This window comes from Hydra viridissima, unplaced genomic scaffold, assembly GCF_058129835.1.
Source record: "Hydra viridissima isolate aposymbiotic clone 2 unplaced genomic scaffold, HvirCarnegie_v1 scaffold_1, whole genome shotgun sequence".
NCBI lineage: Eukaryota > Metazoa > Cnidaria > Hydrozoa > Anthoathecata > Hydridae > Hydra > Hydra viridissima.
The window spans coordinates 18,447,303-18,466,196 of record NW_028324300.1 but is presented as its reverse complement, the minus strand read 5'-3'; the positions used below and the strand labels follow the sequence as shown (position 1 = coordinate 18,466,196).

Here is an 18,894-nt window from a genome sequence, read left to right as displayed (position 1 = left end):
TAAGTGATATCAAAAAATTGATTACAAATATGGGAACTATAGTGAATCACGAAGCATTGAATTTTTACAAAATAGTTGAGTAAACCATGGTTGAATCATAATCAATACTAGGAAAAAAACTTCATTTCATGATTTTTCATGATTCTTTTTCATGATTTCATGATTCAAGGATTTAATTGAAAGTGAAGGTGAAGAGCTTTAAGCTTTTTAAATAATTATTTCGAATATAGGAAATTAATTTAGAACTTTTTCTCGATTTTCTCAAAATCTTTTAGAATGGAGTAAACACGGTTTGGAAAAAAAAGCTTCGTATATAGGGAATTTCACGACGTTTTTTTACATACAGTATGCCACAAAATTATTCATACCTCATTGCATATATTATTAAATTTTGTTCTCATACTCCAACGTGGTTATTCTTTATAAATATATAAATAAATAAATTCGTGTAAAGATGAAAATAAAAAATAATTCTGTGTTCATGATTACGATGTTAAGTTATTATGTTTGGTTATATTTAGTGCATATTATTAAAAGTGCATTTTAAATATGACATAAGTATTCATACCTATTGATTTATTTCGTACTGTAAGTTTATTTTTTTGTTTGTTTTTGCTCTTAAGTTCATTTTATTTGGCCACAGAAGTAAAATTTAAAATATTTTGAAAAATACTTCCTTTTTTTTTTATTTTAAAAGTTTTTCAAATTTCTTAAGACCAAAGAAATTAGCGTTGAGGTACGGTAAATGTTGATGATCATGAAAGTGGTTTTGAGAAAAGAAAAAGTGCTGGAAAATATAATAAAAGCAAGGCAGCGGTACAATCAATAATACAAAGATATAGAAAAAACTAAAAGTGTGCAAAATAAAGCACGTTCAAACCGTCCACCAAAAACAATATCTAGAGAAGATAAGATTAATGTACGAGAAATAAAGAGAAATAAAGCGAGAACCTGCCAGATTCCTATTTCTGCCAGAGCTGTTAAAGAGATACTAAGCGTGAACGTTTCAAAAGGAGCAATATAACGTAGACTTCGCTCTGCAGAGTTTTATGGGTCTTGTAAAACAAAAACCTTTCATTTCAAGAAAAAAAAATAAACTAAAACCCCTTGTCTTAGCAAAAAAGTATTTTTCAAAGCAACTAGAATTTTGGAAATCAGTTTTAAGATCTGATAAAAGTAAATTCAAATTTAAGAATTCCAAAAAATGACCAAATATATGGAAAAGAAAGGAAAGTCCTTGGACAAAAGAGCTATAAAAGCAACCATCAAACACGGGGGTTTTAAAGCACTTGTTTGAAGCTGTTTCATGCATAATGGAGTTGGTAAATTAGTTCAAAATGAATAAAAATTAACAGAAGCAGAATATGTAAATATTTTGCTAAACAACCTCTATTAATATATTATATTTACGCCCTCTATTAATATATTCGGATTTTGTTTTTTGGTACTGTGCTCATTCCTTTTAAATTTGTTGTCCGATTATTTGGATAATAAATTTAAAAGGAATGAGCACAGTACCAAAAAACAAAATTTCTTTTCAGCTTAGGAGTCAGCCTGGCATTATATTCCTCAAAACTATATACAAAACCAAATTCATAGTGTTCCTCGTTGCTTGCTTGCAATAATCGATGCTCAAGGAATTCATACTAAATATTAACTATAAAACAAAAAACTTGGATTTACATTAAAAAGTTTTGAGAGCTACGAATACTTTTGACGTTTTCTAAAATCTCATTTTGAAAAAAATTTTTTTTTTTTTTTTAGTAGCAAGATATAATTTTGTAAGTATTTTAGTTTATTATATTAATAGTTGTTATATAAATTTTCTTTTTAGTATCTATTAAAATTGTTTAAACCAATTTGGTTTTTGTTTTATTGCAAAAACATATTACATATTAGGTATGAATAATTTTGTCACGTGCTGTAAGTTATAAAAAAAATAAAATATTTCAAGTATTTTATTTTTTTGTATATAAAAAAAAAAAAGGTCAAAAAAATAAAGATAGAACTTATAAAAATTTCATGAAACCGAGGTTCCATTAAAAATAAGCCGTAAGTTTCTTTTAAAAATTTTTTATTTTAATAGACACATCCCGAATTCCAATGATGTAATGTTACGGCTACCTGAAATCGAGGCAAACCATGACAAAAATTAAATATTAAATCTTACGTTTTTACATTTAAAGTTTTGAATAAACATTCTCAGTTAGAGCGCATGTTAATATTTGAATTTGTGTAATGTAAGTTAGAACTGCATGAATTTATCAAAGTTCTGGCGCTTTTTCTTAAAGCTTTTACTTTAAAGTTTTTTTTTGTTGTTGTTGTTCTTTCTAAAATGAACACTTGCTTTCTCATCGAAACTCTCAAGGGGTTAGAAAAAACTTTAATACTGGTTTTTTTAAAAGTTGGAAAAAACTGTTATCGATTTGATAACTTTCATAATTGTCGATGAAAAATCATTTCGAAAGAGAGCCACCAGTTATTTAAAATTATCTTTATTATTTACTTTTAACAAATGAATTTTGAAATTCTTTCGTTACGTAACTCTAAAAAATCTTATTCTAAATAATAGAAAGAGTAAAATGAGGCCAAATGAAATAGTTTAGAATTTTTTTCCCTCACATTCGGGGAGAATGAAATACGCAAACTTATGTATTATTAAAAAAAAAACACTTAATTAAAAAAAACAATAGGCAACCAATAAAAACAACTTAAAAAACAACCAATAATAACAACTTAAAAAACAACCAATAATAACAACTTAAAAAACAACCAATAATAACAACTTAAAAAACAACCAATAATAACAACTTAAAAAACAACCAATAATAATAATTTAAAAAACAACCAAATAAAAAAACTTTATTCTTGTGATGATGTAGAATCGTTGAGAGGTACTAGAGGTTGAGTTGAGTTGTCATTTGCAATAAAATAACTCCAAACCTTGCATTTTGAATTTTCACACTGCAACCATTCCATATTTTGACTTGTTGAAGCTTCGCCTAAAACTTTACGGTACTTTTTACACTTGACTTGGTTTGCGGCTGTTTTTGTTGTTGGATTCGCTTCTGTTGCTTGGTTTTTTTGGTGCTCGTCATTAAAGCTAAGCTTACGTTACTTTTTTAGCTTGCTTTGCTGTTTTTTTGCTCTCAACATTTTTCAATATCTCGAGTATTTCAGGTTTATTGAGACACTTCTCTTCGAACCTTGGTACGCCTACATTTTTTCATTTTCTTTTCTGAACGTGTTGAATGCAAAACAATTGTTGCAAAGCTGCTGCAAGCGATCGGGCCCTCTATTTCATTCTACCTTTTATTTCATTCTACCTTTTATTTCATTCTACCTTTTATTTCATTCTACCCTTTATTTCATTCTACCCTTTATTTCATTCTACCCTTTATTTCATTCTACCCTTTATTTCATTCTACCCTTTATTTCATTCTACCCTTTATTTCATTCTATCCTTTATTTCATTCTAACCTTTATTTCATTCTACCCTTTATTTCATTCTACCCTTTATTTCATTCTACCCTCTATTTCATTCTACCTTTTATTTCATTCTACCCTTTATTTCATTCTACCCTTTATTTCATTCTACCCTCTATTTCATTCTACTTTTTATTTCATTCTACCTTTTATTTCATTCTACCCTTTATTTCATTCTACCCTTTATTTCATTCTACCCTTTATTTCATTCTACCTTTTATTTCATTCTCCCTTTATTTCATTCTACCCTTTATTTCATTCTACCCTTTATTTCATTCTACCCTTTATTTCATTCTACCCTTTATTTCATTCTACCCTTTATTTCATTCTACCCTTTATTTCATTCTATCCTTTATTTCATTCTAACCTTTATTTCATTCTACCCTTTATTTCATTCTACCCTTTATTTCATTCTACCCTCTATTTCATTCTACCTTTTATTTCATTCTACCCTTTATTTCATTCTACCCTTTATTTCATTCTACCCTCTATTTCATTCTACTTTTTATTTCATTCTACCTTTTATTTCATTCTACCCTTTATTTCATTCTACCCTTTATTTCATTCTACCCTTTATTTCATTCTACCTTTTATTTCATTCTCCCTTTATTTCATTCTACCCTTTATTTCATTCTACCCTTTATTTCATTCTACCCTTTATTTCATTCTACCCTTTATTTCATTCTACCCTTTATTTCATTCTACCCTTTATTTCATTCTACCCTTTATTTCTTTCTACCATTTATTTCATTCTACCCTTTATTTCATTCTACCCTCTATTTCATTCTACCCTTTATTTCATTTTACCCTTTATTTCATTCTACCCTTTATTTCATTCTACCCTTTATTTCATTCTACCCTTTATTTCATTCTACCCTTTATTTCATTCTACCCTTTATTTCATTCTACCCTTTATTTCATTCTACCCTTTATTTCATTCTACCCTCTATTTCATTCTACCTTTTATTTCATTCTCCCTTTATTTCATTCTACCCTTTATTTCATTCTACCCTTTATTTCATTCTACCCTTTATTTCATTCTACCCTTTATTTCATTCTACCCTTTATTTCATTCTACCCTTTATTTCATTCTACCCTTTATTTCATTCTACCCTTTATTTCATTCTACCCTTTATTTCATTCTACACTTTATTTCATTCTACCTTTTATTTCATTCTCCCTTTATTTCATTCTACCCTTTATTTCATTCTACCCTTTATTTCATTCTACCCTTTATTTCATTCTACCCTCTATTTCATTCTACCTTTTATTTCATTCTCCCTTTATTTCATTCTACCCTTTATTTCATTCTACCCTTTATTTCATTCTACCCTTTATTTCATTCTACCCTTTATTTCATTCTACCCTTTATTTCATTCTACCCTTTATTTCATTCTACCCTTTATTTCATTCTACCCTTTATTTCATTCTACCCTTTATTTCATTCTACCCTTTATTTCATTCTACCCTTTATTTCATTCTACCCTTTATTTCATTCTACCCTTTATTTCATTCTACCCTCTATTTCATTCTACCTTTTATTTCATTCTCCCTTTATTTCATTCCACCCTTTATTTCATTCTACCCTTTATTTCATTCTACCCTTTATTTCATTCTACCCTTTATTTCATTCTACCCTTTATTTCATTCTACCCTTTATTTCTTTCTACCATTTATTTCATTCTACCCTTTATTTCATTCTACCCTCTATTTCATTCTACCCTTTATTTCATTTTACCCTTTATTTCATTCTACCCTTTATTTCATTCTACACTTTATTTCATTCTACCTTTTATTTCATTCTCCCTTTATTTCATTCTACCCTTTATTTCATTCTACCCTTTATTTCATTCTACCCTTTATTTCATTCTACCCTTTATTTCATTCTACCCTTTATTTCATTCTACCCTTTATTTCATTCTACCCTCTATTTCATTCTACCTTTTATTTCATTCTCCCTTTATTTCATTCTACCCTTTATTTCATTCTACCCTTTATTTCATTCTACCCTTTATTTCATTCTACCCTTTATTTCATTCTACCCTTTATTTCATTCTACCCTTTATTTCATTCTACCCTTTATTTCATTCTACCCTTTATTTCATTCTACCCTTTATTTCATTCTACCCTTTATTTCATTCTACCCTTTATTTCATTCTACCCTTTATTTCATTCTACCCTTTATTTCATTCTACACTTTATTTCATTCTACCTTTTATTTCATTCTCCCTTTATTTCATTCTACCCTTTATTTCATTCTACCCTTTATTTCATTCTACCCTTTATTTCAATCTACCATTTATTTCATTCTACCCTTTATTTCATTCTACCCTTTATTTCATTCTACCCTTTATTTTATTCTACCCTTTATTTCATTCTACCCTTTATTTCATTCTACCCTTTATTTCATTCTACCCTTTATTTCATTCTACCCTCTATTTCATTCTACCTTTTATTTCATTCTCCCTTAATTTCATTCTACCCTTTATTTCATTCTACCCTTTATTTCAATCTACCCTTTATTTCATTCTACCCTTTATTTCATTCTACCCTTTATTTCATTCTACCCTTTATTTCATTCTACCCTTTATTTCTTTCTACCCTTTATTTCATTCTACCCTTTATTTCATTCTACCCTCTATTTCATTCTACCCTTTATTTCATTTTACCCTTTATTTCATTCTACCCTTTATTTCATTCTACACTTTATTTCATTCTACCTTTTATTTCATTCTCCCTTTATTTCATTCTACCCTTTATTTCATTCTACCCTTTATTTCATTCTACCCTTTATTTCATTCTACCTTTTATTTCATTCTCCCTTTATTTCATTCTACCCTTTATTTCATTCTACCCTTTATTTCATTCTACCCTTTATTTCATTCTACCCTGTTTTACTATATAAAAAATTCTCCATAATAATTGCTTGGTATCTTAAGTTGTATCTTAAGTGACGTAATACGTTTAATATTTGGAATCAAGATGACAAGTTTATTTTTCTTTGCCGGTCACCTTTAATGCAGTTTTTTTGTTGTTGTTGTAATTATTATAGAATTCACTATATCTTTTGAAAGTTTCCAATACGAACCGCGTTACCAATTCGCAGAAATCCGACCTAGAAGTCGAAACAATTTTTTACTTTGTTTTCTGCGTAACCCAAGCTAAATGGCATTTTTAGTAATTCGTTTGCTCTTTTTATACCATACTCAAAACATTTTAGTTTATTTTATTCTTTAGACTAATAAATTTCATACAAAATAACTAAAAATTTAATTTACATTTTAAATAAGCAAATTATTGATAAAGCTGCTGCCCGTGTAACTAAAGTGAAAAATGGAAATGCCCATATGCATAATATACAAAATATGCATAATATACATAATATGCATAATATACATAATATGCATAATATACATAATAATTAAACAAAAATTACCTTATCCATTGCCAATTTTTGATTTTTGAATTTGGTTAGACATTATCACATCCTTAAGTTTTCATTTATGACAAAATATTATTTAGCGTTCACGATTATAACGATCAAAGACGTAAAAATTGCTGCACTGGTATTGACCAATAAAAATAAACTATAGAGCCTAAGGTAAGCAATTATCACAATATGCTTTGAATTTATAATTACGGCTTTTATCAAGCGTAATTTGTGTAATTTGTAAAAAAAATACATATAAGCCGTATTTTAGCCGTGTAACACATTAGTATATTATATAACTATACTCAATTTTTTTGATTTCTATAAACAAAATTTTCTGAAAAATTGATGTATTTTTTAAACAGTTGTATTCATACTTTGAATATACACAGGGTTTTATCTATTTCAGGCTGTCTTTATTTTGGTTTCATTTTTCTTGGCTTTAGAAAAACTTGCAAAAGTTCTTAATTGAACATTTATCAACTGACTGTATGAGATATCCCCATGACACTCATTCAATTGACATTTAATCTATTGTTGAACATATTGATCGAGAAAGCAGGATGATAAATGTAAGCAGGTCGAGAAAGCAGGATGATAAATGTAAAATGGTATCTTTACTTGAAAAGCTCTTTTAAGTTAGGCCATTACAATACAAAGATTTAACTAAAAACTCTCTCAGTACATTAAAAAAGTTCAATATTTTGTTTGGTGTGGCATTAGATGGTAGGATAATATTTTTCGTTCTTATATCAAATTTCTTATTAAATGCTGTAAATTTATTTTCACGTTTTTTTAAACATCCCTTACTTTACATATAACCATCTTAAGTAACAATATAAATACGGTTTATTGTGTCTATGATTTTTTTAAGTTACTTCAAAGTTAAAATTTGTAGCTAATATGATTGGCTGTATTTCCTGTCACGCATTTTTTATGAATGTAACAATGTGTTTATCATTTAGTCAAAAAGCACATATTCGACAATAATTTAAATAGGAAATTAAACCTTTTAGTATAAAGTTTGTATTCTTTGCTAATTTGTTTGTAGTCTAATTTTTTGCTTTTGGATTACAGGAAGTGAAAAAGCCTATATGATAGATTTTAGTAACAGGGCATAATTATCAAAAGGAACTATTTTCTGTGTTAAAAGAGAACAAATTCTTCAGTTTAACTCGAAAAAAATGTAAAGAGGTCAACACCAAGAAAAAATAGAAAACTTCATGAAGTTATGGCAATGGTTAATATTCCAAACGACGTCAATGGATCGTGCTGATCATATCAAGGATGTTCAAGATGAAAGTGCGGTCAATACAACCTGTTAGCATTGAGTTTGTTATATTCTTGAAACAGTTTTCACTTAATTGTAACCTTAATGAATATATTAAATTACTTCTCTAAGTGCTAATTTATTTCTTCGAATTTTTAACGTCATATAATAAGAAGTTATCCAGCAAAGAACATTTTTTAAATCTAATATGTATTTGTCCATCTAAATTATCATTTTTTTCGTGTGTGCGCCGTTTAGAACATCTAGCTGTTACTCTAAATTATCACATTAGCGCAAGAGTTTTAGGAATACCCTATTTTTATAAATGATTAAAATTAGAGTAGATAATTTTTTTATTAAGATGCGAGATTTTTTAATGCTCTTTGGCTTTTTTCCTTGAGCAAAAGTAACTGACCAATTGAGTCATTTTGGCTGCTGTGTATTTGCCTTAGAATAGGTAGTTTTCGAGTGACTGCACAAGGGAAACTATTGCTAGCTTCTTTGTAACTTTTGTCTTCTGGGGTAACTTTATTGCTATTATTGGCATATTTACATGATTTTGGTATGTTTAGGTATTCGAAAAAATAAATTTTATGCATCATTTTATCTTTTTTTTTTCTTTTTTTTTTTGTTGTTGTTGTTGTTTTCACCATTAAGTAGTATGATTTATTTAATAAAATAGTTTATTTAATAAATACGAGTAACATTTTAACACTAAGTTTTTGTTCAAGCATACACAGTTTGTATTATATTTTGCGCTGAAAGCTTTTTTGTACATAAAAAACTTTATACATGTGCAAGCTCCACTCAGAAAACAGCAGAAAATAGTCCTGACCGGAGTATCGCCTTAACGCTAGTATGTTCACATTGATAAAAGCTGATAATCCAATGAAAACACAATTGAGACGCTCAATTGTGATTTCATTGGATGCTTAAAAAGTATTCATGCTATGTGAGTCAAAGACTTTGTTGTCAATGGTAACAAAGTGTTTTCTTTAGAGAAAAGAAATAACATGAGCTTAAAATAGACCTTCCTTCTATCAAAAAAGCATCAACAGCATTTTTTATAGTATTGTTAAGAATTAGCATACCTCTTTTTTCTTTTATAGTTTTGTATGTCTGTAGATCTGCAATATTAAAGAACTTTAATGAATTTACGGCAAATGTGAAAAGGGGTAATTGGCACATGTTGCCAACATGTTGCCCCGCAATCATTAGGCCAACTTATCCCAAAAGCTTTTTACTCACGAAATGGCCCACGGATCCCGAAAAGCGCGAAGTATTAAAAAAAAATGTGATAGGTTAAAGTGAACCATAAAACACTTACACCTAAGTCTAAGGTTGTGCTGCGCTTTAACATATAGTTTTATCTAATATATTATTTTTTCATAATGATTTTATTGCTGAAAGTATTAAACGAATAAAAAAGCCATGGCATTTTAATATTACAGTTTCTAACTTTCAATTTTCTTTGAATGTAACTTCAAGAAATACATAATCGTATTTATTAATATATTATGTCGGTAGTAAGTTTGTCATGTTTTTATTTTGTTTTATTTTACAAACAATTTTTAGATGTTTGACAAAGTGTACACTCATTCGATAGAGCTCTTTTGGCTTTACAAAAATTTTACATAAATTACATAATTAAAAAAATAAGTTGTGTAAATTACACTTACATAAAACTGTGCTAATCGACTTTTTGAGTAATTAATTTTTTTATTGCCTTTATTTTTTTATTGCCTAATTTTTTTATTGGTTAAAATTTTTAAAAACAAAAGAATCAATCTATAAATAAAAAATATTTAGCAAACAAATTTAATCTTTAGAGAGCAATAATTGCAAAGATTACTGTCTTTTCATCAAAAGTTCAATTTACGATTCTCAGTTAATGTCTTTGACAGATAAAAAGGGAAAAGAAATGTCTTCAAAAATATGAAATAAATTTCAATAATGCAACGTTATTTTATGATTAGAGTTTCAGTTCTCTAGATCGGTTACTTTAGCGTTTATAAAAATAGTTAAGCGAAATTTGATAATCAGCTAGAGCCAAGAGAATCAGGCTAAAGATAATCCAAGCAGAAACTTAATCCTATTAATAATGTCAATTTTGAAAAAGAATATTGGCACTAGGCTAAAAAATTGAAAACTAATATTGAGTCTAGGCTATAAACGGAAGAATTTTATTGGAACTTCACCTAGCAAAAACTTATTTTCTGATAATGGTCAATATTAAAACGAATATTGACACTTGGCTAGAACTAAGACATTCAGACTTGAAACACACTGAGAAAGGTCAATGTTAAAACGAAAAATGACACAAGGCTAGAACTAAGTGATTAAGGCTAGAAATACACTTAGAATGGTCAATGTGAAAACGAATATTGTTACTAGGCTAGAACTAAGAGATTCAGGCTAGATATACACTGAGAAAGGTAAACATTAAAACGAATATTGGCACAAGCCTAGAATTAAGAGACTCACGCTAGAAATACATTGAGAATGGTCAATATTAAAACGAATATTGACACTAGGCTAGAACTAAAAGATTCAGACTAGAAATATACTGAGATTGGTCTGTATTGGTCTATATTTTTATACTGAGAAATATACTGATATTAAATTATAACAAGTTAAATTTTATCGTACGTTTTAATAGGTTTAAACTTTAACGCTGAGAGTTTTAACTGAAATATAAATGTGTTCTTAAAAATGATTGTAGAAGACTAAAGATGAGAAATTCACTTGATAGCATATTCAAACCGACAACAGAAATTGCAGAAAATGAAAAATGGGATGTAGTAGTATCATATAATTGGAGAACAAGTAAAAAGCGATGATTTATATAAAAGTATTGACGACTTTAAGGTTTGGATTAATGAAAAACATGGCTGGTGATTTAATGAATGAAATGGCAAAAGATGTTGCAAGCTCTGAAGTTAATTTATCACTAAATTCAGAAGAATATGAGAAATCATATAACTGTATCAGAGAATATACACGTGCTTATTCGTGCCGGAAAATAATCATACTTATAGAAGTTGAAAATTACCTGCCTCCCTCTTCTCCCAAATAAACTACCATCATTTCAAGGAAGAAGATGGAGGCATCAAGTGTATGAAAATAAGGAAGAAAATATGATAAGAATACTAAAAGGAAAAGTTAATCATATCGGAAAAAGATGCTCGATTAGAGGTACATAAAATATTTTACGAGGTTATTTAAATTCTTTTGTGAGTTTAACATATAGTTAAATTTGTTCCATTATCTTAAATTCATTCCAACTTTTTTCTCATAGTTTAAAGGAAACTAAGTCAATTTCTAGGTTTTATATAAAACACATTTCAATAAGCTGTCGTTTGTAGACGAGTTGTGTAAACGAGTGCGCTCTTCTCCGTGATTGTTTTGTTTGTCGTTTTTGCTTCCACTTCTTGTCATCTCGAACAGTTTAGTTTTGAAGCTGAAGATTTTTGAGCGGTAGTAAGAGGAGGATAAAGTTCTTTTAGATTTATGCAGATCAGGAGTTTTTTCCAATATTCGAACTAAAGCTTACATAGCCAGATGTTAATGTATAAAATGACTTTAATATACGATAAATGAGTTAAATTTCTTCATCCTCCTTTCTTTTTCTTTCATTTAACAGCTTCATTTCTTTTTTAAACAATACGAGAATTAATTTTTTTTTATATGTGTAAAAATTTTTTGCTGAGACTAAAATTTTGCTAAAATTCACAGACCTGAAAACCTCAGACTTTCTCAATCGATTTTCAAAAGAAATCAAATACCGTTGAATACAACAGTATTTGAAAACTCTTAACAATTACTTATGAATAAGTGACTTCGATGTTTTCCTTCATGCTGCGCTGTGCAGTACGTCCTTACAATGGATTTAATGCAAGTTCCAACAGCTCCGAAAATCTTTGCGAGTAATTCATGTCATTTGCAAATTTATTTAAGCTGATACTTTTGCAGGTCAAAATAATAACCGAAAATACTTAGATATTGGTCGTAATCGTTTTAGCAAGAATACAAACACGTGAGCAGGCCGGATACTTACAAAAAAAAAACGTGATTCCATTCAATCAAGAATAGGAAAAGATGATTTTTTTTATAAAATTCATTAGTGTTTTCTTTTTCAACAAATTTTTTTTTAGATAAATCATTTGGATATGAAACAGATAGCTTTATAAACCACCTTCCGAAGCCAAATCAAGTAAGTTGTTAGCAATGTATGGAGGTTTTGTTTATATGCAAACTTCTATTGTTTAAACTTCATTTTAATGTTTAAATGATTTAAAGCATAAAATCAAAACTGTCGAAATAACATAAATATTATACAAATAGACCTAGGTGATTTGATTACTGTTTAAAAAGTATGTGCATTTTAAAACATTCACTTTCATAAAAGTAAAACTTCCAGGAGTTCGATTCCTTTCAATTGCTGAATGAAGATTCTGATGCTAAAAAAGGTTGTTTTTTTTAACATTACGTGGCTATAAAAATAACCTTTTTATAAGAGTTGCGTATCAGTTCCAGTTGTTCAGCATGGTTTAATGATATTTTCTTAATTTCTTCTTTTAGCATGAACCATTAGAATTTGACTTTTTAAAACATAATAACAATAATCAAAAAGAGTAAAAAAATTAAAAATGAAAGTGAAAGTGTTTCATTATTATAAGTATTTCATTATTATATTAAAGAGAAGAGTTTAAAACATTATTTATTATAGAGTCGATCGATTATCAAAATCTCATTCAAATTTTTACATGTTAAAAAAAAAAAAAGAACTCTATTCACTGTATTCAAATACAAATAATTGAGAATCAAAATTAACTTTCTGAACGTGTTTCAGCAATCCATTTGTCTCAGTAATCCTTTTGTCTCAGTAATCCTTTTGTTTCAGTAATCCTTTTGTCTCAGTAATCCTTTTGTCTCAGTAATCCTTTTGTCTCAGCAATCCTTTTGAGAAGCGACAATTAATATTTACTGAAAATCTTCAAGATACTATGCATCGCTCAGCAGATTTTAGATTTTAGACATATTTTTGGTTTAAACAAAATCCTGAGGCAAAATCGAGGCTGAATGCAATTCTTTTTATGTTTCTCAAACATTAAAGTTTAGGATTCTCATATTTCAATTTCTTTGAAAATTTGTTAAAAAAAGAGAGGGTAGACTTTAAGCTTTTAGCAATATTTACCAAATGTACATTTTTTTAGCTGAATCATCATTTTGTTTCTATACTTCATGCATTAGCTTTTACTTTTCATCCAGAAACCTTTCTTTTTATCAAAAACAAATTGCTGTTTTTTGTCAACTTAAAAGTCTGGATGGCACCATGTATTCAGCTGAATACCGATCTACAGACGAGGTTCCCCGCAATGTTTGAAGAGGAGTCGTTCAAATTATTGAACCGCTCGGTCTTTGATGATCGAAAATCTCCGCATGTGCATGAGGGTTGAATTAGTCCACGATGCGCCACCTGGTAGCAAAACCGGCTTACCTGTCGAACAAGATATTTGATGGAGACCAGGTAGCGATACGCAGGACCAAAAACAAACTCGAGCTGAGCATGCCAACATTTGTTGGATGAAGTATTCTCGACATATTCAAACTCTTGATATTTGACTTCTGGTAAAATAATCTTAAATCTAAATATGACGTCAAGGCGAGTTTGTGATACAACCGATTGTTTGAGACTAAAGATATCTACAAAGACAAACAGACACACTGATTGCCCATTTTACAACACAGAAACCAAAGTTGTTGGTAAATTCAAAGATGAATGAAACAATCACCTCATTGCTGAGTTTATTAGCGACTGAAAATGTACTTTATTCAGGAGGCTAGTAGTCCCAGTAAACTCAAGGCCAAGTGCGTTCAAAGAGTAGTATCTGGGAGTCTACTCGCAGAGGAAGATTAGCTTCAGCTCTCTTGACACGAAATAGTAAATCACATACGATGGTGTTGCAACTAGATAATCACCTTATAAATCAGGAACCGGATCAAGCGCCTTGGCTTGAGCATGCTGTTGTTTTAAAGGCATTTTTTAAAGAAAGTCCGATCTGGTGATTAGCTCCTTACAAACAAATCCGCGTCGTGGTTTATTAGTTAGATAGCACTATGCTGGTCAGTTTCTTTTAGGTCAGTTTCTTTTTTATCTTTTAGAAACAAAGTTTTTTAAATCGCACACTTTTCGCAGCCACACTAGAGTTGATGTTAGTGAGCAGTTTGAAATACTCATAATAGTTCGTTCGGGTTAACTAAATTTTTTTTTTTTTTTTTTTATTTTATCCTAGTCTTTATATTTACACCAGTGTGAACACTGTAGTAAAAATGTGAGTAAAAACACCAGGGGCGTGTCTAGGGGATGTCTGCTACGTCGCTGGACATACCCAAAATATGAATATATATATTTTTTTTCACAACTTCAATATTTTGTTGAATAAATATGATGCGTCGGTAGATAAAAGCAAACAGAGCGAATAATTATAGCAATAATTAAGCAAACTATACAAGGTAAATTGTTCGAGCGGATGGTAAGAAGTTATTAATCCGGGATAACAGTTAGATTTACGGTTTGGTATTTTATTATAGTGCTTGTCAAATCGAGAACGGTCTAAAGTTTATTAAAAAAAAACGATTTATATATTTAAACGGAGGTTATTTTAATTTTTGAGTTAAACAAATAAATAAGAAACTTGAATGGACATACCTTTTTTTATTAAGTTACAAAGTACTTCATTTTTTAAATATTTTCTTTTATTAATTAAAAAAAAATAAAAGTTATTATTTCTTAGAAAACAAATTTTGGACTTCCCCTTCCTATCACACCCTGAGTAAAGTTTTGATCAAATTCTATTGATATTTATTATTAGGAGGAGAATACTATAATTAACAACAAGCATATATTAAAATATATCAATCGACATCCCCAATTATTTTATACAAAGCTGTGTATCTTTTTAATTAATTGCATTTTGATCAATATAAAAAGATAGAAAGGGTTTTAAACATTATAAATTAAATTCGGACTTCCCTTGATCCATACACCCTGTTTGGTATGTGTTTATAAAACATTTCTTAAACTTAAAATTTAAACAGTTTAATTATTTGCTTAAAATGTTGACTAATTCTCAAGTTCAAATAGCTCTCCAAACAAAATGCCAATCGGAGTTAGTCCATTGGAAAGAAAGATTGGAAAAAAATATTTCTTGTTTTAAAGACAAACATCCAAATATGAATGTTGTAGAAAACATTAGAGGTTTAGACACCTTTTTACCAAAGACTTTTTCAGAAAAACATTGTGGCAATTTCATTTGTTTAAGGTAGAAATATTGATTTCGTTTCAGTGATTTTTTTTTTATTGTAAAGCTTTCTTTTATTATTTTTAAGCTTTCTTATTATTATTGTTAAGCTTTTTTTATTGAACATTTATAAATTTATCTTTATATTAAATCCAATGTAAAAATAACAATAATGAACTAGTTTTCTTACAAAAATATTTTTTATTGAAAACATTGCAATTGAAAAATGTAATTGTATAACTATGTTTTTATGTGCATATCAGGTCTCAATCAACTGGAAACTGTCTGTACAGTTCTATCTCATTAGTCATCACTGGGAATAATTCTGTAGTAAATGATTTAAGATTATTGACATCAATCGAGCTTTTCTTAAATGCAGACTTCTACTCAAACCATCCATCTTTTCAATCTGTTTTTTGTAACAATAGAAATGTTTTTCCTTGTTTAAAAAACATTCTGTCGTTGTCAGTATCAAAAAATTCTTTAGATACAAGAAAGGAAGGCAGAGAGTTAGTACAAGAAGAAGCTGTTCATAATTGCAACAATAAAAACTGGTCCTCTTTCCTTTGTGTTCTTGGATTATCAAGCATATGTGGAAAAAAAATAGAATGTCTTTACCCAGATAATGGCCTTACTAAGTACAAACTATTATTTGGCCAAATTATTTATCCCTGTATGACCTCTTTTGAAAATTACGAGTCTTTATATCTTCTTTTTTGTTGTGAAAGTTTTTCAAATGATTTTTCTGTCCCTTTTCAACATAATCATTATGTTCCATTAGTACTAAAAAACAATTTGAAACGTAAAGCTTCCAATGAAAGTAACAGGATGTTACAGGCTAAAATTACTTTTCATAACAAATCCAAAGATCATGATGACCTTATGGAATCTAATTTAAAAAATAAATCTTTGCATCTTTGCAACCAAATACCAATACCTAGTTTTAGTAAAGTAACTCAATCTATACCATTTTCTATCCCTTCCTATAATTATGATATTGGTTATTTGGTTTCTAATTATGCTAGTTATTCCAGTGTTGCTAAAACTTTAAGTAATTCTGAAGTTCAACATTTAGTTCAATCTGTGTTTGTACCTTGTAAAACATTTACTTTTCCTAAAAATTCAAATGGACGTAGCTTTCAACTTGCATGGATAAATAAATTTCCATGGCTTACTTATTCAAAGATATTTGATGGTGCTTTCTGTTTGCCATGTGTACTTTTTGGTCACAGCTTTCCTTCAGAATGTACTATAGTAGAAAGGCTATTCAGTAAACCATTCAACTACTGGAATGATGCTTCTGCTCACTTTAAGAAACATGTATTTGGAAAAAAAAATAATAATCTAACCTGCAGAAACAAAGGATTGCATGTTAAAACTGCTGAAGTTTTGTTTTCTTTATCATCATTTTGGTCTTTTAAAGCAGAGCCAATTGATATAACCTCTCAAAAAATAATTCAATCACAGATTTCTGAAAATCGTAGATTGTTGTTACCAATTATTGAAACAATTATTCTATGTGGCCGCCTTGGTCTTCCTTTAAGAGGTCATCGAGATAATTCAAAATTTCATCCTGGTAGAAGCAAATCTCCTAGTCCTACTGCAGGAAATTTCATCGAACTACTTCATTTTCGTGTCAAAGCTGGCGATAAAATTCTTGAAGATCATTTAAAATATCATCAAAAAAATGCATCTTACATATCAAATACATCTCAAAATGAGCTGATAAAATGTTGCGGAGAAGTAGTTACCGACAAAATAATAGAAGAAATCAAAAAGTCTCAATATTTTTCTATTATTGCTGATGAAGCTTCAGACAGTTCAAATAAAGAGCAACTTTCTTTGGTTATTAGATTTGTTGATTCTAATTTAGACATAAAGGAAGAATTTGTTAAATTTATACATTGTTCAAATGGTGTTACTGGCGAAGGTTTATTTAGTGTTTTACTAAAAAGTTTGTCTGTTCTTTACTTGGATATTATAAATTGTAGAGGACAATCTTATGATGGTGCTGGAGCAATGGCTGGACATACTAAAGGGTTGTCTGCTCGTATTTTAAATTTGAATGAAAAAGCTATTTTTACTCATTGTTACAGCCACAGACTTAATTTAGCTATTTGTGCATCATGCAATGTGCAGTCTATCAGGAACCTTTTAGCTCATGTAAAAGAGGTATCATACTTTTTTAATCTTTCTCCAACCAGGCAACAAAAATTAGAAGAGCATATTGATAAAATTACTCCATTAGCTTCCAAAAAAAAGTTAAAAGATGTTTGTAGAACACGTTGGATTGATAAAGTTCATGGCATGGATACTTTTCAAGAGCTTTTTATACCTGTGGTCTCCTGTCTTGAAGAAATGTCCTTAAATATCAATAAAACATTTAATCATACAACATCTACTTCTGCTTCCTCTTTACTGAAGTTAATAACAGGTTTTGATTTTATTGTTGCACTTTGTATAACAAGAAATGTTTTTGATGTAACTCTTCCAGTTACACGATTGTTGCAGGCAAAAAGTAATGATATTTATAATGGTTTGAATCTTATCCAGGCATTAAAAGATGCTGTGTCTTCTCTTAGAAATATAGTTGATGAACACCATCAAATATGCTATGAACAAGCATTAAAAATTGCATCCAAGATAAATGTTATAGAAGAAAAGCCTAGAACTTCATTTATTTCAAAAAACAGAGCTGATACTCCTTTTGAATCTGTCTCTCATTATTTTAAATTGGTTATCACTATTCCTTTGTTAGACCATCTGAGTACTGAGTTAAACACAAGGTTTAATGATACAACTTTAAAGTGTTATAAAGCACTTGTCTTAGTTCCTTCAAAAATGATTGCAGAAGTTCAGTGTTCTAGTGATACTAATTGGAAAGATCATGTCATATCTTTCAGTGACTTTTATATAACAGACTTACCAAATCCACTCGCTTTATTAGGTGAGCTTAAACTGTGGGAAGTATATTGGGTAAATTTTAAAAATGAGCTTCCGTCTAATATTACCGAAACATTAAAAGCAATAAATTTTCCTGGCTTTGAAAACATTAAGATTTGTCTTAAGTTACTTGCTACCTTACCCTTAACTTCATGTGAATGTGAGCGAACGTTTTCTTCACTTCGACGTCTAAAAGATTATAAAAGAAGCACAATGGTAGAGGACCGCCTAAATGGTTTAGCTTTAATGAATATTCACACAGAGATACCTATAGATGTTGAAAAAGTCATAAATAAGTTTGCTATAAATAATCGTAGGTTGTGTTTTAAATTTTAATAAAAATATAATAAAATAAAATAATTAAAAAAATATATAACAAAAATATAATATATAAAAAATATAAAAGTATTATCTTAAAAAGAAAAAAATCTTTGTTTAACGGCTATTTTCATAGCCACACA

General features: G+C 28.9%; 1 protein-coding gene across 1 annotated transcript; it reads left to right on the top strand.

Annotated features, from left to right (window-relative positions):
• Positions 1-15,225: 15,225 nt before the first annotated feature.
• LOC145183652 (52 kDa repressor of the inhibitor of the protein kinase-like) lies at positions 15,226-18,854 on the top strand. The gene is made up of 2 exons (XM_090076260.1): positions 15,226-15,511; positions 15,754-18,854. The coding sequence occupies exons 1-2, from the start codon at positions 15,306-15,308 to the stop codon at positions 18,767-18,769; spliced, it is 3,222 nt and encodes a 1,073-aa protein (XP_089932386.1). The 5' UTR covers positions 15,226-15,305; the 3' UTR covers positions 18,770-18,854.
• The last annotated feature ends 40 nt before the right edge of the window (positions 18,855-18,894 follow it).